This window comes from Prionailurus viverrinus, unplaced genomic scaffold (assembly GCF_022837055.1).
Source record: "Prionailurus viverrinus isolate Anna unplaced genomic scaffold, UM_Priviv_1.0 scaffold_42, whole genome shotgun sequence".
NCBI classification, from domain to species: domain Eukaryota; kingdom Metazoa; phylum Chordata; class Mammalia; order Carnivora; family Felidae; genus Prionailurus; species Prionailurus viverrinus.
Window position 1 is genome coordinate 2,175,265 of NW_025927609.1, and position 26,634 is coordinate 2,201,898.

The 26,634-nt window shown below is 66.6% G+C and overlaps 1 protein-coding gene across 1 annotated transcript; it reads right to left on the reverse strand.

Annotated features, from left to right (window-relative positions):
• On the reverse strand, window positions 1-26,193 carry PFKL (phosphofructokinase, liver type). The gene is made up of 22 exons (XM_047847006.1): window positions 26,064-26,193; window positions 20,709-20,782; window positions 17,700-17,777; window positions 15,657-15,846; window positions 14,786-14,951; window positions 14,291-14,335; window positions 13,962-14,070; window positions 11,876-11,971; window positions 10,841-10,933; window positions 9,535-9,660; window positions 9,071-9,135; window positions 8,458-8,521; window positions 7,119-7,265; window positions 6,807-6,877; window positions 6,282-6,369; window positions 4,512-4,664; window positions 2,900-3,064; window positions 2,424-2,485; window positions 2,175-2,286; window positions 1,494-1,593; window positions 1,300-1,405; window positions 1-441 (listed from the first exon to the last, which is right to left on the reverse strand). Exons 1-22 carry the CDS (start codon window positions 26,146-26,148, stop codon window positions 294-296), a joined length of 2,343 nt encoding a protein of 780 aa, XP_047702962.1. The 5' UTR covers window positions 26,149-26,193; the 3' UTR covers window positions 1-293.
• Window positions 26,194-26,634: the final 441 nt, after the last annotated feature.

Here is a 26,634-nt window from a genome sequence, read left to right on the forward strand (position 1 = left end):
CACAGTCAGGTGACTTTATTTCCAGAAAAGGTGACAAGCTCTCCTCCAGGGTGGCCAGTGCACACAGAAGCAGGGTCACAGCAGGGCCCACAGCAGGACAGTGGTGTCCCCACATGGAGGCCCCCTCCCTCGCCCCCCCCCCCCCGGGGCAGCACTCCCCCCGGCGGGCAGCGGAAGAGAGGGGGAAACCGTGGGGCCAGACCCAGAGGGCTGCAGCCCCCGCCCACCCACCGCCCGCCCGCAGACTCCAGGGAGGGAGAGAGGGGGCGGGGAGAGGCAGCTGGGGCGCAGCTTCAGAAGCCCTTGTCGATGCTGAGGGTGCGGCGGGTGACGTGCTCCAGCTCCCCGGACACGTAGTCGGCCATGCTGATGCGGTAATGCGCCAGCATCTTCAACATGAGCCGCAGGTTCAGCCACCACTGCTCCCGCGGCATGCGGTGCCTGGCGGAAGGGTGCGGTCAGCGCTGGGGACACCGTCCTCGGAGCACCGGAGACCCCCTCCCCTGAGCACCAGATACCCCCTCCTCTGAGCACCCCCAACACCCTGTCCTCTGAGCCCCCCGACACACGACACGCCCTCCTCTGAGCACCGGAGACCCTCTCCTCTAAGCACCAGATACCCCCTTCTCTGGATACCGGAAATCCCCTCCTCTGAGCACCCCGACACCCCCTCCTCTGAGCACCAGACACCCCCTCCTCTGGGTACCCCGACACCCCCTCCTCTGGGTACCCCGACACCCCCTCCTCTGAGCACCAGATACGCCCTCCTCTGCGCACCGGAAATCCCCTCCTCTGAGTACCCCCAATCCCCCCTCCTCTGAGCACCGGACACCCCCTCCTCTGGGTACCCCGATACCCCCTCCTCTGGGTACCCCGACACCCCCTCCTCTGAGCACCAGATACGCCCTCCTCTGCGCACCGGAAATCCCCTCCTCTGAGTACCCCCAACACCCCCTCCTCTGAGCACCGGACACCCCCTCCTCTGAGTACCCCGGCACCCCCTCCTCTGAGCACCAGATGCCCCATCTTCTGAGAACCCGGGCACCCCATCCTCTGAGCACCGGGACACCGCCTGGAGTGGAGCCAGGCAGCGGTATCTGGGGTGTCCGTCTCTGGGGGCTCAGCACAGGCTGGCTGGGGGAGCGAGGGGGGTGTCCGCAGCCGGACCAGCCCGCTGACCCCACCCTATGGGAGGAGCCCCGGCCTGGGCTCAGGCCTGGGCAGGCAGACGGGGCAGCTCCGTGGGGTCAGGGCCCGAGCGTGGCTGGGCAGGCCACCCCTCTCTTCGGAGGCACTCACTCAAAGTCGGTGTCCTTCTTGAGCTCGGTGACGGGGCTGAAGGCCACCGCCTTCTTCTGCAGGCCGATCACGCAGGCTGAGTCGGGGGCGTTGGCGAACACCCGCCCTGTGGACACAGGCTGCCCTGAACCCTGGGTCCGGGCAGAGGGCGAGGTCAGGCCCGGAGCCGCCACCCCTTCCTGCCACATACGCACCATTACGGTAGACGGCCCGCAGCTTCTCCGACATCCAGAGCATGGCCTTCACCCCAAGCTTCGTACCGTAGTTCCGGTCAAAGGGGGTCGGAGCTCCGCCCTGGAAACGCAGTGGGTGAGGGCGCCTCCATCACGCCAGAGACGGGGGGGGGGGGGGGGGGGGGCTCTGGCAGGAGCCCAGCAGAACGGCCCCGCCGTGACCGCAGGAGAGCCCTCCCGGCTCCTGACACCCCATCCCGTCCAAGCTCCCTGCATCTCTGTCTGCGGCGCCCCAGTCCTTTTGTCTACCCCAGTCCAGCCTAAGAGCCATCTCCAGAGGCCGGGCGGTGGGCTGACTGCCCGTCCCGTCGGGCGGCCCCTGTGGGCCCCGCACAGCGCAGGCTTCCTGCAGGGCCACCAGGAGGCCATGAAGGAGGGGACCAGGCAGGGCGGAGGTGGCCACAGGGGTCCCGGCCCTGCCCTGTCCTGGTGGTGAGGACTCAGGGGGACAGGAGCCTCACCCCCCACCCCTCACACGCACGGAGGGGTGACGAGCAGGTGAGCGCGGGCATGAGGGGGAAGGGTCGGGTGCCCCACGAGGTCGTGCACAGGGAAGGGTCCCCATCCTGCCATATCCTCCTGGGGCCCCTCAGCTCGGGTCAGATGGAGGCAGAGGCCAGAACCAGGCCCCTGGGCCCCTACCTGCTGCAGGTGGCCCAGGACGTTGGTCCTGCAGTCAAAGACGCCCTTCCCCTCGGAGGAGTACAGGTTATACAGAAACTCCGTGGTGTAGTGTTCATGGCACTTCTCGTTTCTGGAAAGAGGGCCGGGGCCGGCTCGGGTCTCGTCCAGACGCTGAGCCCCCGCCGGGCCCGGCCACAGACCAGTGCTGGGGGAGGGTCCGGTGCCCCTCAGCAGCCCCGAGCCACCCTCCGGGTCCGGCAGCCTCACCGAAGCACCAGGCCCCTCTGGATGTGTGTCTTCATCTTCTCGGTCATGTGCTCCACGTTGGCCTGCGGGCATGGGGGGTACACAGGGTGAGCCTGGAGCGAGAACGGCAGCCGCACAGCACCCACCCACAGCCCCAATGCTGTCTGGGAAGGAATATTCCAGGCTAACCGCAGGGCCAGTGTGACCCAGGGGTCACGGGGACGCACGCAGGTCGGCTGACGTTGGCGGGGCCCTTGGTGATGGGGCTGGGCCGCGAAGCCAGGTGGGTGGCTGGGGCCAGGAGGCCACGGCAGCGACAACACGGACGCTGGGTGGAGGTCTGCACGGGGTCGGGGAGGAGGCGCTGGGGGTCATGAACGGGGTCCCCTCGCCGGCAGGGAGCCCCCAGCCTGGCTCGTGTGTGTCTCAGGAGAGGATCCCCGCTCAGCCCCGCCGGGACATCTATGGCAGGAGAAGGGCTCGGGGCCTCGGCTCACTTTTAAGTCTTGGATGTTGAAAGGGTCCTCGAAGACGTAGGCGGCGTCGGCCCCCACGGCGATGCCCGTCACGGTGGCCAGGTAGCCGCAGTAGCCCCCCATGGTCTCCACGATGAACACGCGGCGCTTGGTCCCCGAGGCCGACTGCTTGATGCGGTCACAGCTCTGGGGGCCAGAGGTGGTCGGGGACTTCCCCGTGGGCCACAGGGAGCCACTGCCCCTCAGGGACCCGGGTCTCCCCCCAGAGCTGCCCAGGGTGTCACAGCCCACACCGCATGCTCTCCACAGGGCCCTCAGAATCAGGTCCTCAACTGGGGCGACTGTTCGCCCGGGGGACAATGGGGGTGTCTCCAGCACCTAGCGTGTGGAGGCCAGGGATGGGGCCAGGAGGCTCTGACGTGGGGCCAGGGAAACACTGGGCCTCATTCCTCTCATCTGTACACGGAGCGACGCTCCAGCCACCGAAGGGTCATTGTAACAAGGGACGAGGCGACACGTGAAGGTACACATCCTACAGATGCCAGTGATGATGCGACACAGGATGATTCTAACCCAAATGTTCAGAGTTTGAGAAAAAAATTATAACATTAAACAAAGAATTGAGAAAGGACCAACAAGACCAGTGGGTTAGTGGGATCTGAACCATGAGGCTAAACCCCAAGTAAGAGACAACCAGCAAAGTGGAGGAAACAGCTCCAATGTTTGCCAAAGGATCGGTGTCCTACATACATAAAGAGCACTGACAAATACAAAAGAAAACTCACCAGGAGGAAAATGGACAAAATACAGAAAAAGGTAATTTTCCATAAAACCCATAAATGGGCAATAAATATAGAAACAAAAGTTCAACTTCATCAAAAATCAAGGTACAGAGGAAAACAACACAATTCTTCCTGTCGTAGAGGCATGAAAAACAGGACGATGTTTGGTGCTGGTGAGGGGCAGAGGCACAGAAGTTTCAGAGGAGCCATGGGTGGCCCCTATATAGCTGCCAGGATGGCAGGGGTGGGGGTGAATTTGAAGAAAACCCCTGCAAGACCACAGGTCCGGGTCAGCAGATCAGGATGGGGCGGGGGAGGTCTGTAGTCTTTTGTTTGCTTTATTCTTATTTTCTCCTTTCTCCTTTCTCTAGCGTGACGCAGAAGCTGCTTGGGTTCAGTCCCCGGGGCCCCCCGAACACAGAAGTGCTGGACCCTGGGGGAAAGCCCCCTGTGGGGCCACGGATGGCGTGGGAGAGGTCTAGAGGTGGAGAGCCGTGAGGAGGCCCCCATGGAACACCAAATGGGGCCTGCCCTGCTCTAGGGACGGCACATTCTCCCGAGTGCCCACCCTCCCACGTCCCAGCCACGGGGCTGGGCTCCCCCCCGTCCACGTGTGGCTGCTCACTGGACAGAACCGTGGCCCGACGTCCACACGTGCATTAGCTCAGCTGAGTCAGCTCTGGCCCTGACAGCCACCGTCCCCACTCCGCAGTGACCCCAGAGCCAAGTCCTGCCTGCCACCCATGAGGCCTCGAGGGACAGCCCACCTGGGAGCTCGCCACCGTGCCACTCGCCACTTTCTCCTGGGGCCACCCCACGCCCGCCCACGTCCAGCCTGGCACCCCACCTACCTCCATGGCGGCGTTGACGGCGGTGTCCGATCCCAGACTGAAGTCGGTGCCCGGTACGTTGTTGCTGATGGTGGCCGGGATGACGCACATGACAATGCAGAGCTCCTCGTAGCGCCCACGCGCCTCCACCAGCTGCAGCACCCCCTCGTAGGCCTGCGGGCGCATAAGGCTGCGCTGGGCGGCGAAGGCGGGCTCCCAGCCCGGGGGTGCTTCGGCCCTGCTCCCCAGCTGATGCGCTATGTGCCTGGGGCTGGGTGCCGGGACCCCTGCAACCACCCCGGGGCCGCGACCCGGCGGACCCCACCCAGGGGCTCCGCAGCCCGTCAGCCAGGGAAACGGGGCCCCAAGGAGGACAGGAAGGAGACTCGCCCACCCTGCTGGGACCACCTTCGACACCGGGCGGGCTGCAGGGGGCCTGGGGTACCTCAGGGAAAGGGCAAGAATGGGCATTTGTCACTGGGGCTGGCCAAGCACCATGTCACACCAACGATGGCCTACCATGCACAGCACAATGTCTGCGAGCTGCCACAGGGACACCACCATCTAGGAATCCCACCTCCCAGGGGCCCCACCTCCCAGGGACCCTGCCTCCCAGTAGTCACACCTCCCATGGCCCGCCTCCCAGGGACCCCGCCTCCCAGTGGTCCCACCTACCATGGCCCCGCCTCCCAGGGACCCCGCCTCCCAGTGGCCCCACCTCCCAAGGGCCCCCGCCTGCCAGTAGCCCCCGCCTCCCAGGGACCCCACCTCCCAGGGACCCTACCTCCCAGTGGCCCCACCTACCATGGCCCCGACTCCCAGGGACACTGCCTCCCAGTGGCCCCACCTCACAGGGACTCCACCTCCCAGGGGCCCCACCTCCCTGGAACCCCACCTCCCAGTGGCCCCTCCTCCCAGTGGCCTCACCTCCCAGGGACCCCACCTCACCAGGACCTCACTTCCCAGGGAACTCACCTCCCAGTGGCCCCACCTCCTAGGGACCCCACCTCCCTGGGACCCCACCTCCCAGGGACCCCACCTCCTAAGGATCTCACCTCCCAGGGGCCCCACCTCCCAGGGACCCAGCCTCCCAGTGGCCCCTCCTCCCAAGGACCGCGCCTCCCAAGGGACCCACCTCCCAAGGGGTCCCACCTCCCATGGCCCCGCCTCCCTGGGAACCCCACCTCCCAGTGGCCCCACCTCCCAGGGACCCCACCTCCCTGGACCCCACCTCCCAGTTGGCCCACCTCCCAGGGACCCTACCTCCCAGTGGCCCCACCTCCCTGGGACCCAACCTCCCAGTGGCCCCACCTCCCAGGGACCCCACCTCCCTGGACCCCACCTCCCAGGGGCCCCACCTCCCAGTGGCCCCACCTCCCAGGGACCCCACCTCACTGGGGTGGGGGGGAACTGGGGGAACAGGCCAGAGCAGAGTGGGGATGGACCAGGAGGCCACAGGGTTTCCTGCCCTGGGGCTGCCCACCCCCACCAAGAGCTGCTGCTCAGAAGGTCAGAGCTGCCCCCCACCCCCCTGCTTCTCCCCTCCCCCTCCCCCTCTCCAGCACCTGGGAGCCAGCACGGATTTAAACTCTGTGAAGCCTATAGGAGAAGGTAAAAACCTTCCCAGAGCCGAACACCACACCGAGCCCCATGGCCCCATCAGTCGGCTGACTGGTGTGACTCCCCAGCCAGGAGCATGGGGATTCCAGAAGGGCCACCCCAGCGGCCCCAGGCAGAGAAGACATTCTCCAGGGTCCTTGCCCCAACCTCGTTCCCTGCAGTGGCCCGCACCTCAAAGCCGCCGATGACCAGCAGGGCCTGGATGTTGTAGGTACGGATGTTTTCCACTACCTTCTGCATGTAGCTCTTGGGCAGCGTCCTGCAGTGGACAGAAGTCAAATAAACGTGGCCCAGAGCGCCTGGACAGAAGGACACGCTCCCACACGGCACCTGATCGAGACGCGCGGGTGGCGGTGGGGGGAGCCAGCCCTAGATGTGCTGCTGTGATTCTCATTCAGCGCCCGGGCGTCAGTGGGGCCCACAGTGGGACAGGGGAGGGGGAGCTGCCCGCCAGCTGCCTGACAAGATGCTTTCTGCGGGCGGGGGGCCACCCGGGCCACTCTCCTGTGCACAGGTGGTCTGGGGAGGGGGTGCAGCCCACCGCGGGCCAGCCGCCAGCCAGAAGCGAGGACCTAGTCCAGGCCACGGGGCTGGTTTCCCCCGGCAACGTCCACTCCTCCTGAGCCTGCCTCTGGATCCCCCGCCCCCCGCTGCCCACGGTGGCCAGGGAGCCAGGCCCATCAGCCAGCAGCTCACCTCTTGGTCCCCAGCATGGAGCCGCCACGGCCCAGCCAGCCGGCCACATCGTGCCAACTCACTTCCTGTACCTGCGGTGGGGAGGTGCAGCTGTAGGGGGCCGGGCCAGGCACTGACCATCACTGCAGGTCAGAGCAGAGCCCCAGGCCCCTCTCCCGAGGGCCTCTCATCCGCTTTCTTCAGGGACCTGCCCTGGGGCATTGCCTGAGACTTCTACCGTGAGCCCCCCGGTCCTTGTTACAAGCTGGGGGTGGGTTATAAACACACCAGCACACACGCAGAACCATTGGTTGCCGTCACAGCCGCACCTACCTGACCCTTGGCCAGGCCTTCAAAGCCATCGTGCACGACATACACCGTGTGGCCCTGGGAGATGCCAGACCGCACCGCCGAGCGCACAGCCGCATTCATGCCGGCCGCCGGGGCGCCCACATTCAGGATGGCCAGGGAGAAGTTGGTCTTCAGACAAGAGGAAGGAGATGGCAGCGTGAGCGCGGGGCGGGGGGGAGCCAGCCAGCCCAGACACAAGTCAGCGAGGGGGCGGCCCCCGGAAAAGGGGCCAGGCTCCCCTGCCTGCCTGCACACCGTCCAGCGAGTGGACTCCGCTGGGAAGGGCACACATCTGTCCCACAAGTTCCTGGCAGAGACCCAAATGAGCCACAGTGCAGGCCCGCCCGGCTCATCAGCTCAAGTCCTCTGGTCGCTCTCGGCCAAGTGCAGCTCGTGGGGGGCAGCTCGCGGGTTCGGGCCAGAGCCAGCGCCTGTCCTGAAGCCTCCAGCAATCACCCCACACCCTGGGCTCAGAGCAGCCAGCGCCCCAAGATCTTGGCGAGCGGCACGGATGCATAGCGGAAGGGGCCACATTCATCAAGTGCAAAGAAGCGGGTGACGCTATTTTAGTACCGGAGTTGCGGGAGGTAACCAAAACATCACCCCGACCTAGAATCAGCCGAAGAAATTACCAACGGACTATTCCACTGTTTTCCAGACCGTGTCCCCAGAACCCGGTGCGTGTGGCACATACAGCCCACCTTGCTACAGGCAGCCTCGTGGCCAGGACTCCGTGGTCACATGTGGCTCTGGTGGGTCCTGGTCACACAGCCCTGTGGCCCCAGATGTGGTCACGCCAGCGGTTCCAGGAGGGGACATGGAGACAGCTCTGCTGTACTGGGGGTACGGCCTGTCCCTGACCAGCCCCTGGGACAGATGGGGGCCAGGGCCCCGCTGGCTGGGACAGTCCCAGCGGGACCCTTTCCTCATCCCCGGGTTTCAGAAACAAGTCCCGTTATCATTCTTATTTTGAAGAAAGCCCATTTCATGAGGTTTTGGGCTGTTTTATAACATTTCATAAGCACTAGCTCCCCTCTGTCCTGACCTAAGCCTATAGGCCTGACTTAATTTTCTCCAGCTGTTTGATACGTGACCGGCCAAGGTCACCTCCAGGCCCAGACGCCGGCTGTCTGGGACCCGCTGGTCAGGCAGAGGCCAAGCCTCTCAGCTCATGGCTCTGACCCAGACAGGAGGGAGGGTCCATAGGGCCAGCTCAGAGCTTCCTGCTCCCAGGGCAGACCCCGGCTCCGCGGACGGGCGGACCCAGGGGCAGGCTCCAGAGGTGACGGTGACAAGGGCCCTGCAGCTCACCCCCCCTCACCTTCTCTGTGGAGACCTTCTGGTGTGCGAGCAGCTTGTAAATGTTCCAGTTGTTCTCAAAGCTCCTGGAAGGGAAGCCGGTCATGCCTCATGCAGCGCACAGCCCACAGCCACACAGCTCAGCACAGCCCGTGGCCCCACCACGCGGCCACGAAGAAGCTGGACGCCAGCGTGGCTCACCACCCCACTCTGGTGGCTACAAAAAGCCCCGAAGAGCACGGCCCCCACGCCCCTCTTAGCAAAGCGACAGCCCCGCATCCGGCCTGTGCAGGGGGGTGGGGAGGGGGTGCTGCGGGTCCAGCCCTCCCGGCCGCTGCAGGTTGACCCCCACCTTCCTTCTGTGGACTCCCCTCCGGGTTCCCGCCCCAGCCGCCCCTCTCCCCTCCACCCTGCGTGGCAGCTCCCGTCCACCTCGCAGCCCGCCCGCTTCCCCCGTCACAGGGACCCTGAGCCTCCGTCCTGCTGCTCCACTTCTACGCTTGGCCACACACACTCGGAAGGAAGGGTCTCTGCCAGGGCGTGCGCCCTGAGGGCCAGGGGCACAGCCACGTGGGCGTCTGCCGAGGGCCTGTGGAACAGACTGCGCTCGGCGCCGGGCCCCGGGAGCCCCTCACCTGCCGCGGAGCTGGATGGCCTCGTCGAACCTCTTCTCATCCATGGCCTTCTGTACCTCCTTTGTCTTCACCAAAAGAAAGGTACAGGCTGGAGGAGGCCCGGGGCACGCTCACGGCCGCCGCCCGACTCCAGGAGCTCAGTGAGCTCCGGCCGCCCCCACACCTCTCGTGGGGCCCACCTTGAGGACACGCTCACGCCTCCCTCGCCTCCCTGGAGGGCTGTAGGCCCCCGATACCCCGAAATGCGACAGGAGGTGGCATGTGACAGGGGAGCAGCGGGACAGGGTGGGGACATGAGGTGGGGACGGGGCCTGTGCCCTGACAGGACCTGGAGGGACGGGTGGTCCCGGCCAGCCGGGAAGGGGGCGGGTGAGCAGAGCAGGGGGGCAAAGCACCCCCCCCGGAGGCATCTCTGCAGGGAGCACCCCCACCCTGGCCGGCCCGAGGCGGGGCTGGTCACTCACCACCTGCACACACTCCATGAGGGGCAGCCGCACGGACTGGTTCCCCGACAGGCTGACCACGCAGGCCTGCGTGTCGGGAGTGGCCTCCAGAAGCGCCATCACCGCCTCCATGCCCATCTTGCTGCTCTGAGCAGGGAGAGGGGCGGGCGGGGCTCAGGGAGGGGCGGCCCACCCCCGAGCCACGTGCACCCACACACAGGCCGGTCCAAGCTTCTGGAGCAGGTGATCCCAGAAATGACTTCATGTGACCACCGTTCACAACAGCCCCTCCGGGGTCTCGGACAGCCCCGCTAGGACACCCCAGTCGCTCAGCCTGACGGCAACGGGTGGGAGGCGGGACGGGCTTCCAGACAAGGCTGCTGGCTTGGGCTCCAGGTCACGGCTCCTGTGTCCCCACCCCACACCTCAGCATGCGTGAGAAGGAGGGCTGGTGGGCTGGGCTGGCCAAGACATTCAGGACCTGCTCTCCTCTGTCTCTGACCCGGGCGCCTTGTGTCTTCCACCAGCTTCTACGAAACTGGCAGGCCACTCTGTTCTCATAAGCAGGGGACACCTAGACCCGTCCCCTCACATCTCTGCCCCCCAGGTTTGCGAGGAGGACAGTGCTCCGTCCCGCCGTCCTGGGGCCCTCAGGAGGCTCTCCCAAGTGCTGAAGCCTCGTGCAGGCTGCAAAAAGTGCCCAGCCAGGCGGGCAAGGCCCCTGTCCGGGGTCAGCGTCCCTGCTTCTCTGTGTGGGACTAGGGGGACAGCACACGGGGTCTCCTGGGGAAGGCAGGTGCAGGCCCCAGGCGCAGGGTAACCAGCCCTCGTGTGTGGACACTTTACCACCCGTGGGGACTTTCCGGGCCCCAGACCCTGTCTCCATCTGGTGGCACAGGATTCCCACTTTGCAGAGGACGAGGTGGGACCCAGCAGTGATCAGCTGGGCTGATCAGTGACGGCACTCAGGCCACAGGCCAGGTCTCTGCCTCCCCAGGGCCTCCCCCAGGTCATAAGAGCTGTCGTGCTGGCACTGTGGGCCACACTCAGAACCACCAGACTTCAGACCCTAGAAGGGCGGAGCCTGGGTCCTGCCCTCCACGCACCGCCCCCTTTTCCGGGGGCCAAAAGCCATCACCGGGGGGCCCGGGAGCCCAGGTTGCTGAGGTGAGGGGCGGGGACACAGGTCCCCAGCCCTGCGTTTCCCACCCACACAGAAATGGAGGGGCCCTGTCTCCATTCCATCTGTGAGACCAGCGGCAGCGAGAAAATGCCTGCCGCGCTCACCCACTCGTGCACGCCCGGGACAGAGCAGCGCCCCACCTACCAGGATGCGGTCAAACGCCGAAGGGGTCCCTCCCCTCTGCACGTGGCCCAGCACAGTCACACGGGTGTCGAAGCCCAGCCTCTGGACCACCAGCTGCTCATGGGGAGAGAGTCGGGGCCGGGGGGGGGGGGGGGGAGGGGTCCTTGGGTTCAGCGCCCACCCTCACTGCCCTGCCACCCCTCGGGCCCCTAACCCTGGTCCTCGCCCCTCCCGATCTCAGGGATACCAGGGTGTCAGCCCCCCAGGGCCCCGTGAGCCGGCTCAGGATTCGTGCCCACGGGGCGTGTGTGTGTGTGTGCATGTGGAGCTCCCGTGGGGCGGGGGGGCATTTCTCTGCATGTGTGGACGTGTGATGGCGTCCCTACAGCCCCGGTCCTGTTGCTGGCAGCATCCTGGTCCTCAGCCCCCCGGGTCAGGCTCCCCCAGGCCCTGAGTCTGTGCAGACGCAGCAGGTGGGCTGGCTCCTGACCGGGGACACGCGGACAGTGTGGCAGCCAAGAAAGGGAGGAGAGGCTCCCAGGGGCTGTGCCCTGTCAGGACGGGGGCCCGGGGCCCGGGGGGTGGACCGTGGTAGGTGGGTGGAGGTCACAGGGAAGAAGGGCTCCCCGCAGTCTGTTATTGGGCTGTGAGCCCTGCACAGGGTGGGAGTCACCGTCCCCCCGAGGGGTCACCGGCAGGGGCAGGGCCCCATCGTTGGGATGGCACTGGGGGCCTGGACTCGGCCTCTGGGATGGGGAACGGGCCTGGCCCTGCAGGGAACGTGTTCTGAATGGAGACTGGGAGCCAGGGGCAGGAGGCTCGCGACAGATGTGGGGTCACACCTCAGCCTCGGGGCCGGGCCTTCTCGGGGGGCCCCTGGCACACCTACCCCGCATCTGGCTATCACCGGGAATGAAGAAGCTCCCTCCAGGAGCCTGCTGTCTATGGGGTGCTGGGGGCGGGCCCCAGCAAGAGCACTTGGCACTGGAGATAAAGGGGTGCCCATCCCACCGAGGCCCCACCCACCCCATGTGACCCCCCCCCCCCCAAACTCACGTCCTTCACGTAACGGGACGAGATGGGCTTCCCGTTACGGTCAATGGCGCCCTCCGCGATGATGATGATGTTCAGTCGGGACCCTCTGCTCCGAGTCTAGGTCAGAGATGCCCCAGGGCTCAGCGGCCCGCCTGCAGACATCTGCCCGGGACACCTGCCGTCTGCGAGCCTCCCCTGGGGTCCACACCAAGGGGCCCACAATCCACATGAGAAGAGGGCAGGCGTGGACTGAGATGTGCCAACGGGGACCCTACTCCCCCTGCCGCCCCGGGGGTGGGGGAGGCGCTGGAGGAGGGCTCTCTGCCCGCACACCTGGCAGGTGGGGGCAGCAGGGGAGGACGGGGGGCCCTGGGGCTGGCAACCGGGCAGACGGTACAGGGAGGTCGCTGCACATGCTCCCAGGGAACACCTGCAGCCCCCTCGGGACTCGGGAGCCAGGAGCTGGGATGGGGCCAGAGGGACCCTGAACTTAGGTCCGCGAGCCAATCAATCCTCAGGCAGCTGGCCTGACACACTGAGGCAGGCCTCCGGGCCTCCGTTTTCTTAGCCCTAGAATGGAGTGACCTCACAGCGCTGGCCACCACCCAGGCCTCCCTGGACACCCGGCACTGTTGGCGTGAGACCCCCTCCCCGGGCTGTGGAGGGGCCAATGGGGCACCGAGGGGACCCACAGCATCCTGCACCAGCCCTTGGTGGGATTAATCATCACAAATCCAAAGCTCTCTGGGGAGAACACTTCTCAATCATTTCTTTCTTTGAAAGCATACAAAATATTCACTCTGGCCGACAAGCCGTGTCTGCCCCCCAGCATCCAAAGAGCCTCAGAGAAGACAGGGCCTGAGCCGCTCCTGTGGGGTCCAGGGCAGTGGGAGGGACAAGTGGGAGTGGAGGGCTGCCTGGAGGAGGTGATGGTGGTACAGGTGAGGTGAGGGAGCCAGAGGCAGGGCCGCAGGTGGAATAGAAGAGGCAGGGAGGTGGGTAAAAAAGGGGTAGCACCCGCACCTCACGGAGGGTGTCTGAGGCTCAGGGAAGCCTAGGGAGGGCCCGAGGGCCTCACACAGCAGGAAAGAACTGACCCTGAGGGCAGGCACCTTAGGAAAGGCCCAGCCCCAAAGTCGCAGCGAGTGAGCCAAGGCCGAGGTCAGCCAGAGACCATGCTACAGAGCCTCGCTCCACGTGGTGAAAGCCACGAGGCCCCGGACTCTACCCAAGGACAACATGGGCCTCCGGCCAGCCCCACCTGCTGGGCTCCGCGTGGCCCTGCCCTCGGCTTCACCAGCCCTGAGCAGAGATGCAAGGCCAAGGGGCTGGAGGCAACACCGCAGTGGATGAGACTGATGCCACCCTCACCGTCACACGGGGACGGGGACACTCGAGAGCCAGCCCCGGGCCCACCCGTCAGACTGACCTCCCGGGGCTCCTGAACTGAAGAAAGGGCCAAGCCCCTGGGCTGCCTTGTGCTCGCCCTGAGGTCGCAGTCCTGGCCTGAACGTGAACTTCGGAGCACAACCGTGAGGCCCCCTGCCTCAAATCCAGACCGCAGCCCCTTGATCTGAAGGCCCCCCCCAACTCCCACCATAGTCCCCCCACCTCAGGGTCCTCCTGTCCTCCACTGAGCCCTGGCCTGGTTGAGGGGCCAGCCCGTGCCGGCTGGGGCATCTTGGGGGTCCCCGGGGCAGACTCCATCCGGGGGCGGCCCGAACTGTATTCCAAACACCCTGCTCCTCCCCCAGACAAAGCCTCAGCCCCCACTGCCTTCCCATCCTGCCCCCATGGCCCATTTGGGGCCTCGTCTGCTGGGGTCACTGCCCGGTGTCCCATCCACCCATCGTCATGAGGCTACTTCCCTTGGCTCAGGCTCAGCGGCCACAGCCTCCGGAGGCCGGCACGACCATGTCCCACGCCTGCCCTCTCCCCATGTCAGCACTGACCAAGGAGCCGAGCCCAGGCCCGCCCAGGCCTGCGTCCTGAGCGCCCTCCCCTGCTTCCTCTGCCCAAGGCCACGCTCCTGGGGGACACCCATCTCTCTGTGTCCCAGCGGCTTGCGGCAGGAACCTCCAGGAGAACCCCACCCCCCCACACTCACCTCCCCAAGTCTCTCACACATGAAGTTCTCCCAGCCGTCCTCGGGGGGCGCCTCGGGGATGAACAGCCAGTCAGCCCCCGAGGCCAGGGCGGACACCAGGGCCAGGTACCTGGGCGAGCAGGACGCTTAGGGGCTCCAGCGGGCGGCGGGGTGTAGCCAGCACCACGTATGGCTCTGAGCTGTGATGGGACTCACCACACCCGAGCCCCCAGTCCCTCGGCACCAAGTCAGCACCTGCACCGTTCGGGCCCCGCGGAGGCGCTGCAGCCCCAGGCCTGCTCCCCAGGAGCCCCTCCCCGCCCTCCCGCCCGGCAGGGCGGTCCCCTTACCCACAGTGCCGCCCCATCACCTCCAGCACAAAGGTCCTCTGGTGGCTGTGGACACGGAACAGGGGGACGCGTCAGTGCCGCCCCCGGGCCAGCTGCACGAGCGGGCACAGCCCAGCAGAAGCAGCCCGGGCACAGGGGCAGTGCCACACCGCCCACGGCCCCCGCCCTGCCAGGGAAACGCCCTGGAGACACAGCAGATGTAGGAGAGACGGCTTTTCCCACGCCCAGGGCAGCCGAGACCCTGCAGTGCGGGCCACCCGTGGCTGGGCTCACAGCCCGCCTTTGGGCCGGTTTTCACTGATCTGCTCCTGGGGCCGAAGGCCACGCGCCCTGCCTGGGCCCGGGGGTCCCCGCCGGCAGCCTGAAGGCCCCTCGGGGACGCACGGTTGCTCCGGGGCCGGCGGGCGGCCTAACGGAGACCGGGTGCACAGCTGGGGCCTCGTGGCTGGGAGACGGGACCCCAGCTCGCTGGCGGGGGAAGGGGGGCTCGCTCACCTCTGGGCGGTGGTGGTAATGGCGTCGATGACCTCCATGATGCGGTGCAGGGCCGAGTCCGTGCCGATGGTCATGTCGGTGCCGCAGAAGTCGTTGTCGATGGAGCCCACCAGCCCCACGATGTTCAGGTGCGAGTAAGTCTGTGCCGTGCTCTCCGAGATCTTGCCTGCATGAGGAGCCAGCCCTGAGGCCCCGCCGGCCTGACCCTGCTCCCTTGGCCCCCTGTCGCCCACCCCCAGCCCCCTAGCAGCGTGGCCCCCCCGCCGGTCCCAGGCTCCGAGGCCCCCTGTACCGCACCGGGTCCCCAGGTCCTGCCGCAGGGGTGGGGGAGGGGCGGGGCGGCTGAACCGCAGACGCTGAGGCCACGAGGCCTCCCAGAGAGCCTTGGAGGGGGCACCCCTCATCGCCAGGTCCCCACTAGGGCCACCGAACTGAACTCCAAGAGGTCACTTTCCGACTGGCAACCTTGGGACTCTGTCTTTCGTTACCAACGCTTAGTTCTTCTGTCCCCGAGAACGGTGACCAGGTCTGTAACCCACGCCCGGGAATCAGTGACAGACAGGGCGTGTCCACACAGCAGAGGATGTCACCCTGGAGCCATCGTCCCCACCAGGAGCACAAACGCTGCCCGGGGGTCCCCGACGCTGCGCTCCCAGAGGCCCTGGGCTCGATCACTGACCTCACTCCCGGCCGAGCCCAGCCCGAGGCTCCCGGAGACGGCCGGGGTTGCCCTGACCTGGGGCCAGGCCGGGCCCCCTCCTCCCGGCCAGCGGCCAGACGCATCTCACCGGCCCGTCCCCACTGCCCTGCAGCGGTGGCACAGGGGTGCTGGGGGCGCCATGCCCACCCCCCCCCCCCGGCCCCAACCCACCTGCTGCCACCAGCTCCTCCAGCAGGCTGCCCCACTCGCGGCGGAAGATGTTGGCGCCCGTCAGGCTGCCGTCCCCGCCGATGACACACAGGTTGGTGATGCCACGCTGGACCAGGTTGTAGGCCGCCGCCAGGCGTCCCTCCCGCGTGGTGAAGGCCTGGCAGCGGGCACTGCCGATGACCGTGCCGCCCTGTGGGGACGAGAGGGAGCCTGGGGGCGCCGCGGGGGCACCGCGGGGGCAGGGAGGGACGGGCAGACCCCGCACAACTCGGAGAAGGCCAGGGACTTCTCTGGAAACCTGGGCACGCGTCCCCACCTCCCTGTGCCTTTCTCCTGGTATTTGCAACGAGGAGAAGGATCTCCCCGTGTCAGGAAGTGAGGAGGCTCGGAAATCTAGGACACGCGTGTGCACGCACGTACACATGAGCGTGAGCACACAAGTACACGTGTGCACACGGGCGGGCTTGATGCGGGGAGCTCCCCGAGCCCCAGGGGGACCTGCCTTCAGTCCCGGGCTCCCCCGACACACGGCCCTCACAGGCTCCGGCCAGACTCCTGAGTCAGTGGGCTGGTGCAGGGGCACCACCCTGGAGGCAGAGAGCGAATCCTCCCCGTGTGCCCCCAACAGCACCTCGGGGCGGGAAAGGAAGGATGGCGGGAGCTTCCCTGGGGCCCTCCTGAAAATGCCCAGCATTCCTCCCGGGAGCCCCTCCTGCCCCCTGTCTCCCTCCTGCCTTCTCTGTCCCCTCCTGCGCCCTTATGACCCTCTGTCTCCCTCCCGCCCCCTTCTACCCCCTGTCTCCTTCCTACTCCATCTCCCCCCCCACCCTATCTCCCTCCTGCCCCCTCTGTCTCCCTCCTGCTTTCTCTGCCCCCTCCTGCCCCCTTATAACCCTCTGTCTCCCCCCTGCCCCCTCTTGCTCCTTCCTGCCCCCTCTGTCTCCCTCCTGCCTCCTCGTCTCCCTCCTGCCCCATCTCCCTCCTCCACCTCTGCCCCCTCTTGCCTCCCTCCTGCCCCCTCTGTCTCCCTCCTGCTCCTCCTGCCTCCATGTTCTGGGCTCCCTACTCCTCCCCAAACACCAGCTCTTTCCAGCTCCCTCCACCTGCTGGCCTTTAGGCAAGCCTCACAGCCCAGTTTAGTACTCGGCCCAAAGCCCCCTCCCCGGGGCTGCTCACTCGGAGCAGAGAGGCCACAACCACCCTCAGACACAGGGTTAGAGAAGAGCAAATGGCCAGATCGGGGTCTGAGGCCTGAGGGACGCCTCTCTAGACCCCTGGGGTGGAGGACAGGGGAGTGGCCAGGCTGCAGCCCCACTCCAGGATGGGGGGGGGGAGCGGGCGGGTCTAATGACGCCCGAGAAGGAAGCTCATCCCCACCCCAGTGGACTGAACGGAACGGGGACAGCAAACTGGACCTATCCCTCAGGTGCCCGGAGGGGCAAGGTCCACAGGTAACGCCTGCCCTGGGCAGGAGGGGTGGGCAGCACTGGTGGGGTGGCCATGCCTGGGCACCGGGGTCCAGCCCTGGCCCCCCACCACTCCCGCTGACCCATTCGGGGCTCATGATGATAACTGGCCACTTGAATACACAGGGCGTCAGCTGGCAGCCTGGGAGAAACAGGTGACAAGGATGCACACAACCCAGCTCTGGGGGCAAAGACCACCCCTCCCAGGAGCCCCTGGCCCCGGCAAGGTGGGGAAGGACAGCAGCAGCCTGCCTGCCGCCTCAGTCACTGGGAAGCTCAGGACCATGACCACGGGGAAAACCAGGTGGAGGCTGGGAGAGGCCGTCCAGAGGCCACGGCACACCTCTCCCAAAGAGTCCTGCCCCCCTGCCCACCCTGCTCTGAAAGCTCCGTCATCTCCTGTCGCAGAGGCCACCTGTCGAGTGTCCCCATGACCCCGGAGCAGCCGATGACCTGGTCAGTCTGGAGCCTAGCCGCCCGAGGTGCAAGGCGTGCGTGTGTGTTTCCGTGGGCGCGCACACACGTGTCTACACATGTGCCCCCGGGCAGGAAGGGGCCGTCCCACTGCAGGCCTTACCAGCTGGATGATGTTGGACACGCTGAGCCAGTTGGCCTGCTTAATGTTCTCGCCTCCTTCCACGAGGCCCTCGTAGCCCTGAAACCAGAGAGGGGCGGGGCGAGACAGGCGCCCCACAGCACCGTCGGCTGCGGGCAGGGCACTGGGGTGTTCTGCCCAAACCCCGTCTGGCTGGAAGTGGGCCCACGGGTCCTGCCCCCCGAGGTCCCCCCGCCAAGCCCCGGGCCCTGGGTGATGAAGCGGGGTGGCCAGCAGCCAGCGGTCACGGGCTGTTGGCTGGAGAGACCCAGGTGCCCAGCTGGTCCTTCCAGAACACCCTCTGCAGGGCTCGAGAGCCTATTTATCAGAGAGTTTACACAGGGCAGAGGCTGGTGTTGGAGCCGGCCGCCTGCTGAGTTCTGGAGCCACGCACACCAGGTCACCCAGACCGGCAACATAACGAGCCCAGTGCCCAGCGGCCCTCTGCCCGGGACCCTCGTCGCAGAGGAAGCCGCCATCCTGCCTCCTAAAGGGATTGATTGGATGGGGTGGGGGGACGGGGGGGGGGGACAGCCAGAGTGTCTGCTCTTGAGTCTGGCTCCTCCCCCTCAGCCCGGTGTCTGCATGGGTCCCTGTCATCATGCGGTCCCATAGGGCTGCGATCTGTCCGCTGCTGATGGGCATGTGGGAGGTCTCCAGTTTGAGGCTTAGAGACGAGGCTGCTGAGAACACACACGCCCAAGGGGGATGCCCGTGGTCTCCTGGTGCGTGAGCAGCGGACCGCATGGCCACACATGCTCGTGGTCCCCTCCCCGCCCACCAGCAACTCGGCCGGGACTTCTGGGCCAGTCTCCATCCCGGGGGGCTGCGCGTCAGTCCCTGCAGGTGGTTCTGGCTTGACTTCCCTGATGGCCCTGTGCTGCTTCCCTGGGACACAAGCCACCTGCCTCCTGGACGGCCCTGGGAGGAGGCCTGTCCTGCCATCAGGGGGCCCACCTGTCTTAACTGGAGGTCTCCATACCGTCTGGACGTAAGGCACGTGCACTTATAAACAGCGAAAAGACTCAGCCCCACTGCGCTGAGAGGAACGGGGCCACCGCCTCCCTGCAGCCCTCCCAGCTCCTCCAGTGAAGCCGTGAGTGAGCCACTGTCCTGCCTGGGGCCAGAGCCCAGTGTGGCTCTGGATATCTGCCCCGTCCCCTCTGCTTCGTCCCCTCCAGCCAGTTCACCCTGTTTCATCACCCGGGGCTGCAGGGTCTTGGGCAGCGGGGCTCTGGGGCAGACAGGGCAAATGGTCCCATTCCTGGCGGTGGAGGTGGGGGGCAGGTACCCCCCTGCCAGGAGCCAGAACCAGAAGAAGGCCCTTGGGGCCACAGAGGGACCGCGGCCCCCAGTCTGAGGGACCACCAAGCTACTTTCTCCCACTTAGGCCAGGCCAGGACCTTTACCCCCCCTGCCTCCCCGACTCCCTCCAGAATTTTCTGCCACTAGGACACAAGCCAGCCCCTCCCCACAACCCGTGCAGAAAAAGGCAGGAAAATGACCTGAAAACCCGCAGCAGACCCTGCCCAGAGCAAGCAGCTACAAACAGGCAGATCTCAGTCTGCAAAAGCCCAGGACTGGGCACCGAGCCCAAGCAGAGTGCCGGTCTGGCCCCTGCCCCACTGTGCGCCCAGCATCCCCGGGAACCCCGAGACAGCCGGTCAGCTCAGCTGAAATCAAAGTCTGACTGACACAATTGTCCTTTCCTAGCCTCGGAACCTTCTAGAATGTCTTTGCATGCTCCTATGCACTTCGTATCACCCCGCCCCCCAAGCCTTCTCCCTCTCCAGCCCCTCGTGCGGGCCCAGCCCTCTGGCAGCGAATCTGTGAGGTCTGGTGTTGGTTCCTGGGCCAGTAAAAGCAATCCCTCTTCCTGAGCCCTCGTGGTGTCACGACTGTGTGACGAGTGCTTTCACTCACGATGTCACAGCAGTTGTGCCCCGACATCCCCACCTAACAGAAGAAACGGAGGTCACGGAGATGAAGGACACACCTGTCACGTGCACACGAGCCCAGGGAGGAGGGGCGGGGACCTTCCTGTCTGGAGGCTGCTTGTCCATGGAACGAGGCCACTCCCTTGAGAATCCCACCCTGTCCCCCAGAACATTCTAGACCATTACCAGGGCGTGGGCCCCCCGCCCCGTGAGGCTCCTGAGACTTTGAGACCTGGGGCTTTGCAGGAGCCCAGCCACCCAAGCCTGGTCGGAGGGTCCAGAGCCCCATGGGAGGAGGCTGCCTAACCACTGGCTCATTCACTGCCTCCGACATCCCTGCACCACCCAGCGCAGGGTGTGGACCGGCCTACCCTGGGGCGGGGGTGAAGGGGCCGCGGAGCCAGCCCGCGGTGGCAGGGAAGATCGGGGTCGCTACAGTTTGCTACGGTCCTAGTCAAAAGTGAAAACAAAGTAACACAACACAGGCAACACAGTGCAAGGGATTCCACATGTGTGGGTGTGGGGGCACCAGGCTGGAGGGAAGGGTCACCCCAAACCTGAAATAGGTGGGGGGGGGGCAAGGGGCCTCCATTCTGCAGAACAAAATGGAGCGATGATGCTCTTGCCCTGTGATACTCGGTTACCCGGTGATACTCTGTTGCCCAGCTGTTATTACTAGGTAATTCACACACACATTCACACGCACGGTGTGCCCAGTGCTGCTAAGGGTGCAGGAGGGCTGAGTGGATGGAGGAAGCCAACAGAAGGACAACTGGTGGGGGTTAAGGCCCCAAACCCCTGAGGGCCACAGCTTCCTACCCTCCTGCATGTCAAGGGCTGCGGTCTCCCCCACAAGCACCCAGGGTGGGCTCCTTACCCGCTCCCCAGAGCCAGGGCCCAGCCCCTCCCCGCCTGTCACGTCCTAACCAGCCCCCACGTCAGCATCCCTGCTCTCTAAACCACGACCAGTGGCCAGGTGGCCCAGTCCCTCCCCACCGTGCACGGCCCCCTTTAGTGGCGGTGTGGGGGCCAGAGACCCTGCACGGCGCCTTACCTCATAGATAAGGAAGACTTTGGCTCCCACGTAGATGCCCATGCGCGTCACAGCTCTGACAGCCGCGTTCATACCTGCAAGGGGGTCGGGGTGACATCCATCAGTGGAGGTACAGACACATCAGGACCCGGGGCCTTCCTCCCCTGCACCTCACAGGGCACCGAGCCAGGGGTTCGAGGTCCAGCCCCGGGGAGCCCGGTCAGGCGCAAGGTGAGCCGCAGCAGGAGCATTCGGAAGTGGGACGAGCCAGAGACCCAGACGAGCCATTCGGAAGTGGCCCGAGCCAGAGACCAGGTGTGTGCGAACGTTCCAGACCCTTTACCGCCTCATCCGCTCCCAGGTTCCCCGTGCGGCCCCTGAAGCTCAGCAGAGTGACCCCCGCCCCCTGCCCGCCTCCTAGACCCACAGGCCAGGCCCTGCCCTTGGGGGAGGACGAGGTGGGTGCTTGGCCCAAGATGAAAAGCAGGGGCCGTGAGACACAGGACAGCACCTTCCAAACCCACCTCTCCCCCTCTGCTGCAGAACCCCCCAGCCCATGGCACTGGGGGGCAGCTCAGGGAGCACACCAAGGACAGTGCCCACTGGCCCAAGGCCACGAGCTCCCTGCCCCCCCCACCCCCGGGGGAGGGCTGTGAGCCCGGAGAGGACGGTGCCCCCGGGGCGGCCTCTACCAGGGGACCCAGCAGCCTCAGGCAGTGCAGCTAAGTGGGCCCCAGCTCCTGCCCTCCAGCCCACACGTGCAAACAGAAGCCACCAGACTCTAGCAGGACCCCCTCTTCCCCGTCACCCAGCCACACCCCCCTCCATGCCCTGGCAGCTGCCCGGGGGGCAGGAGAAGGCACAGCAGGAGGGAAATGCTCCATGCCCAGAGGAATCTCAGCCCCCTTCCTCACGGCTGGTTCTGAGACTGACACCCACAGAGGGCAGAGGGGTCTGCTTGAGGTCCCCTCCACGGGGGTCACGGGCCCCCACCGTGACCTTGGGCCCCAGCATACAGTGGTGCTTACGAGATGCAGTGCAGCTGTTGGGGGCGGCCCTGTGGGGGCTGCACAGTGGTCCCCCCGCTGCTCTCTGACGGTGGGACGGGGCCTGGCCCAGGGAGCAAGTGTCCCAGTGGCCACATGGTCACAGCAGCAGCCACGGAGGCTCGGCAAAGGCCGCAAGGACCCTGCCCAGTGGCCCCAGAGCCACGCCCCCTGGGTCCCATCTTCTGACACTGGGTCTGGGGGCCAGATCACGGAGGTGCCCCAGGCTGGTCTCCCCCAGAGGACCACCCCCCCGTTCATCCCGCCTTCCTCCCTGTCAGTCCCCGCCCGGAGCACGCACACACATCCCGTGCTGTCCCATGCTCACGGAGCCTTTTCCCTGGAGGAAGACTGGGTGCGTCCAAGCCCTCCGGGCCCCCCTCTCTGGCCCCTGAGCTGGTGGAGGCAGGCAGGGCCTATGTGCTCGGTGTCCTTCGGGGGCTCCACAGCGTCTGGGGTCCCTCACAGTGTGTGGGCTCCTCGTGGTGACCCCAAAGTGACATCTCTGGCCCTTTACCCCGGTTACACAAGCCTCGCCGGGTGTGCGGCCTGGAAGGCAGTGGGGAGACAGCAGGCCCCAGACACCCCAGCTGCACGGCGGCCCTCAGGAGGAGCCAGTGTAGGCTCACGGCACGGGGCTCCCCGGAAAGCAGGTGCGCCCGCCACTCTCTCCATTCTACAGACGGGAAGCCAAGGTCTCAAAGGGAGGCTAGAGGACCTGGGGAGCCCCAGCGGGGGAGGCCGGCAGCAGGATGTACCCCGGACACCTCCTCAGTCACAGCGAGCGGAGGGTCCTGCTGCCCGATGTCCATTGCCAGGGGGCCCAAGTGCAGGGGCACCCAGATGTCGGGGGCAGAGCACAGAGGCCAGCCAGGGCCCGAGCCGGCCACGCTCACAGCTTTCACGCTTGACTTTAGCGAGAGAACCCTATCTCTAAAGGAATCACAAATGTCCCATGAACCCCCAAAGGGAGGGAAGTGGAGTGTCAGAGAACAAAATCAGGGCAGGGGCCCAGAGGGCACCGTGCACCCAACAGCTGGGGTGCCCTCGATGAGACGCCAGCACAGTGTCCTCCCCCCACGTCCCCACCCCAGCCCCAGGCCCCCAGCCAGACACCTGGCTCACTGGCCCTGGATGGCCCAGGCTTTCTGCTCCCTGGTACCCTGGGGTGAGGCCAGCTGGGGCCCACTGCGGGCTCAAGGTCCAAGCCCCACCTCTGACACAGGAGGTGAGGACAGAGGGCACAGGTGGGGACCGGGGGGTGGGAGGGCACAGGCTGGGCACCCAGGCCCACCGTCCAGCTGGAGGTCTCTCTGGGTGCCCCCGGCTGTGCGTGCCACTGGACGGGCCAGCCCCGCAGTCATGATCGCCTCACAGCCTGCCCGGCGGGCCCGCCTGGAGCCCCAGACAGCAAAGGGCCTCCGGGGCTATGCTATGCTAACACGTTCAGCCTTTCAGACCCGGTTCTGTCTCAGCGAGACTCAGAGCAGGTCTGTGCTGTCCCCACGGAGGCTGGCCTGAGGGCGGGTTGCCCCTGCCCTGCACACCTCCCTGTGCTGTGTCTTAAAAGGGCCTTTTAATTGTCCTTTAATCTGCTTTTCTTTCTCAAAATAACCCCAGCCCTAAGCCGGGGGGGGGGGGGGGGGGGGGGGTGTTCAGAAGAACAGGAGGCTGCCGCCTCCCGGATGCTGGATCCCCCTCCCAGACCCCCCCCCCCGACCCACCCCTGGGACCCACCACCCACCCCCCTGCTGCCAGAGGGACCGCTGTGAAGTCCACGCATCTGCTCATCACGTGACTTTTTTCAGCAGCTCCCAGAAAAATAAAACGTGTGAGAAAGTGGTGGCCATGCAGTGACACTGGGCTCAGACAAGCAGCTTTAATTGTGGGTTCACTTGTAGCAGAGCCGGCTGGGACGCTGAGAGGGGGAGGGAAGCGGGCGGGTCCTGGCCTACAGAGACAGGACATCCCGGGCCACACCGATCACCGGGAACAGGCCGGTCCTGCGTGTTTCTGGGGGGCAGGGAGGGCCCCGCTCGCCCCAGGGGAGACCGACGGTGGGGGCGGCAGGCAGACCGTGCCGTTTTACAGTCTTCTAGTCACTTCTGCACCAAGTGCTCCTGTGTCCTTGAACAACTGGCTGACAGGAAGGGTGAGGCTGCACCCCCCCCCCCCCCCCCGCCTCTGTTTACAGAAGGGGAAACCAAGGCCCCGGGGAAGTGCTCGGGTCACGGCCCAACCATGACCAGGTCTGGCCCTCGGCTCCATGAGGGTGTCTGGTTTTCGCACCTTCCAACAAATGCGGACTTTGGCATCCGGGGGGAAGTGCACCTCACGGGTCCCACTCTGCACGGCGGCTGTCTGCCCGGCACCCACACGGGAGGTCAACCTTTATTTGGAAGGCAATGGGGAACCCTTAAACCGAGAACCTGCCCTCTGGAGCGACATGGTCAGGGCAGCCCTGGCAAGAGAGCGGGCCGGCCCAAGGTGGGCACCCACTGCCTGGTTTCGGGCCTTACGGGACAGAAAGGCTCCACTCTCCCCGGAATAGCAGCTGGCCCCTGCACCTTCCTTCCAGGGTCGGCCCTGAGCCCTAAACCGGAAGTCTGTGGAACTTAGGTCCCCCACCTACACGTCACAGAGAGCACACAGGAGAGACGCAGAGGCCACCCGGGTCTGGGGAAGTGAGGACGCCGGCAGGGAGAGGGTCGAGGCAAGGTGGCCGCGGTCAGCACGCAGGTGCACGGACAGCCACCCTGCATCCGCGTCCAGGAAGCACGACCCAGATGGCCGAGGCACCAGGGCCGGGCTGGCCGAGTGGAGACCCGCAGCTCAGACAGGCTCCGCTCTCACCCGCTCCGCCTGTCAGGCGGGCAGCACCCTTGCTCTCTGACCCCTCAGCCGCCCCCACCCATCCCCCAGCCTCTGTTCAGTCTGTGCCGGGAGAGGGCAGGCCCCGCCGTCCACAGGGCTTTGCACCCGTGCCTAAATGCGTGCCGTTTCACCTTCTCAACCCCTCAGGGGCTGCCGTTCCATCATGGAAGAAGGGACTCAGGGACCCAGCGCTCCTGGGATGTGTCTGGCCTTTCCCATGGTCTGATCTCACGGGTGATGCTTCTGCAAGGCCTCCCTCCACTCCACGGCTGCTCACCTCAGCCCCTGGGCCATGCCCTCAGGAGCTGACAGGCCCGGCCAACGGGCACCAAGTGCTCTGGCCACGAGGGGCTGTGGACGTGCAGCAGGGCACGCTGCCCGCTGACCACACCAGGCCGAGAGGGCTCAGCACACACTGGAGACAGCAGCTGACTCTGCCCTCCTGGGCTTGGGAAAGCCTCCTCCTCCTCCCTCTTCCCTGCTTCCGGATGGGGAGTCAGGGGAGGAGAGGGGTGTGTCTGCACTCCCTCATCTGGAGGGAGGCACCCAGGGGCTCCCAGGTGGAGGGTCCGAGGCAGACCTGGTCCCACCGCACAGCAGTCCCGGGTTCCTCCTGGGACTCAGGACAGGTGCCTCACCGGCCCTCCCAGCCCAGAGGCCCACCGCGCAGCACCGAGGACAAGAGCAGGCTTCCAGGACGGGGATAGACAGCAGCCCAGCTCTGCCAGGGCTGGGCTGTAGGACCCCTGGGGTGGAGGGATGGGGGGGAGGGCAGGCCACCAGAAGGCTGCTTGGGCTTCCCCTGCACCAAGCAGGTGAGAACAGCTCTAGAAAACTTCCCAAGCTCCAGCCAGCACACCTCCGATCCTGCCCTCTTCCCCACCCAGGCCTCCAAATAGAAGGGCTGTTCTGGGTGTCCGCCACTCCCAGCGCTGCCAGCCCGGACGGGGGCGGGGACGGGGGAGGGGGTGCGGCGGCAGAGCTGCCCGAAGGCCGGGGAGGCGGCGGTTCGGGGGCGGCACGAAGGCCCCAGGTATCGGAACCAGGAAGGGCGAGGCTCTCCGCGCCTGCGGGAGGGGGGAGGCGGCTGTCCAGCTCCAAGTGACCTCGGCTCGGCGACCTCCGGGAAACGGGGTCCGGACACGCGCTGCCCGGAAGGGACGCGGGGAGCGCGCGTCCCGGGGCCAGGGCGGCCGCGCAGACACACCCCCGGAGGCGGGGGGCGGGGCGCAGAGGCCGTGGCCGGAGGCACGTCCGCGGGCGGTCAGGGCGGTCGGGGCGCGGCGGGCGGGGAGGGCGCCGGCACCGGGAGCGCGGGCTGCAGCGCGGGGTCGGCGGGCCGCGCGCCCCCGGGTCGCGGCCGAGGGGGACGGGCGTGCGCGGAGGGACCCGGGGACCGGCGGACGCCCCCCGCCCCCCGCCCGGCGACAGGCCCCGCGCCCGCGCCCGCGCCCACCTTGCGCGTCGCCGCCGCTGGTCAGCACGCCGATGGCCTTGCCGGCCCCGGACATTCGCAGCTTCTCCAGGTCCACGGTGGCCATGGCGGCGCCGACACGGGCCGCGCTCGCTCCCGCCGGGGCCGCGCACTGTCGCCGGGCCCGCCCCGCGCCGCTGTCCCCGCCCCGCGCCACGTGTGAGGTCATGGCCGGGGGCGCCGGCGGGGCGGGGAGTGCGGCGCGGGGCTGGCTCAGGCCCGGGTCCGAGGACGCCGGGCAGCACCCCTGCCGCCGGGGACCCTGCGACCTCGGCCCGACCTGGCATCTTGTTCAGGTCCCCAAACCTCTCGGATCCGCCAACGCGCCGCGTTACCCGGGGTCCGCGTCTGTAGTCCAGGCGCCGTCAACCTGCAGCAAAGCTTTCCCGAGCGGGAGGGGAGGCCTGGGGGCGGGGGTCGCACAAACAGCCCCCTGCCGCACTCCTGAGTGTTTGCAGTTCCGGGCCAGGGTCGGCTTTAACTCCGCTTCTCTGGAAGTTGGTAGCAGGAGCCCAGGGACCCCTCCCTCCTGTTCAGGCACCCAGGGAGGGCC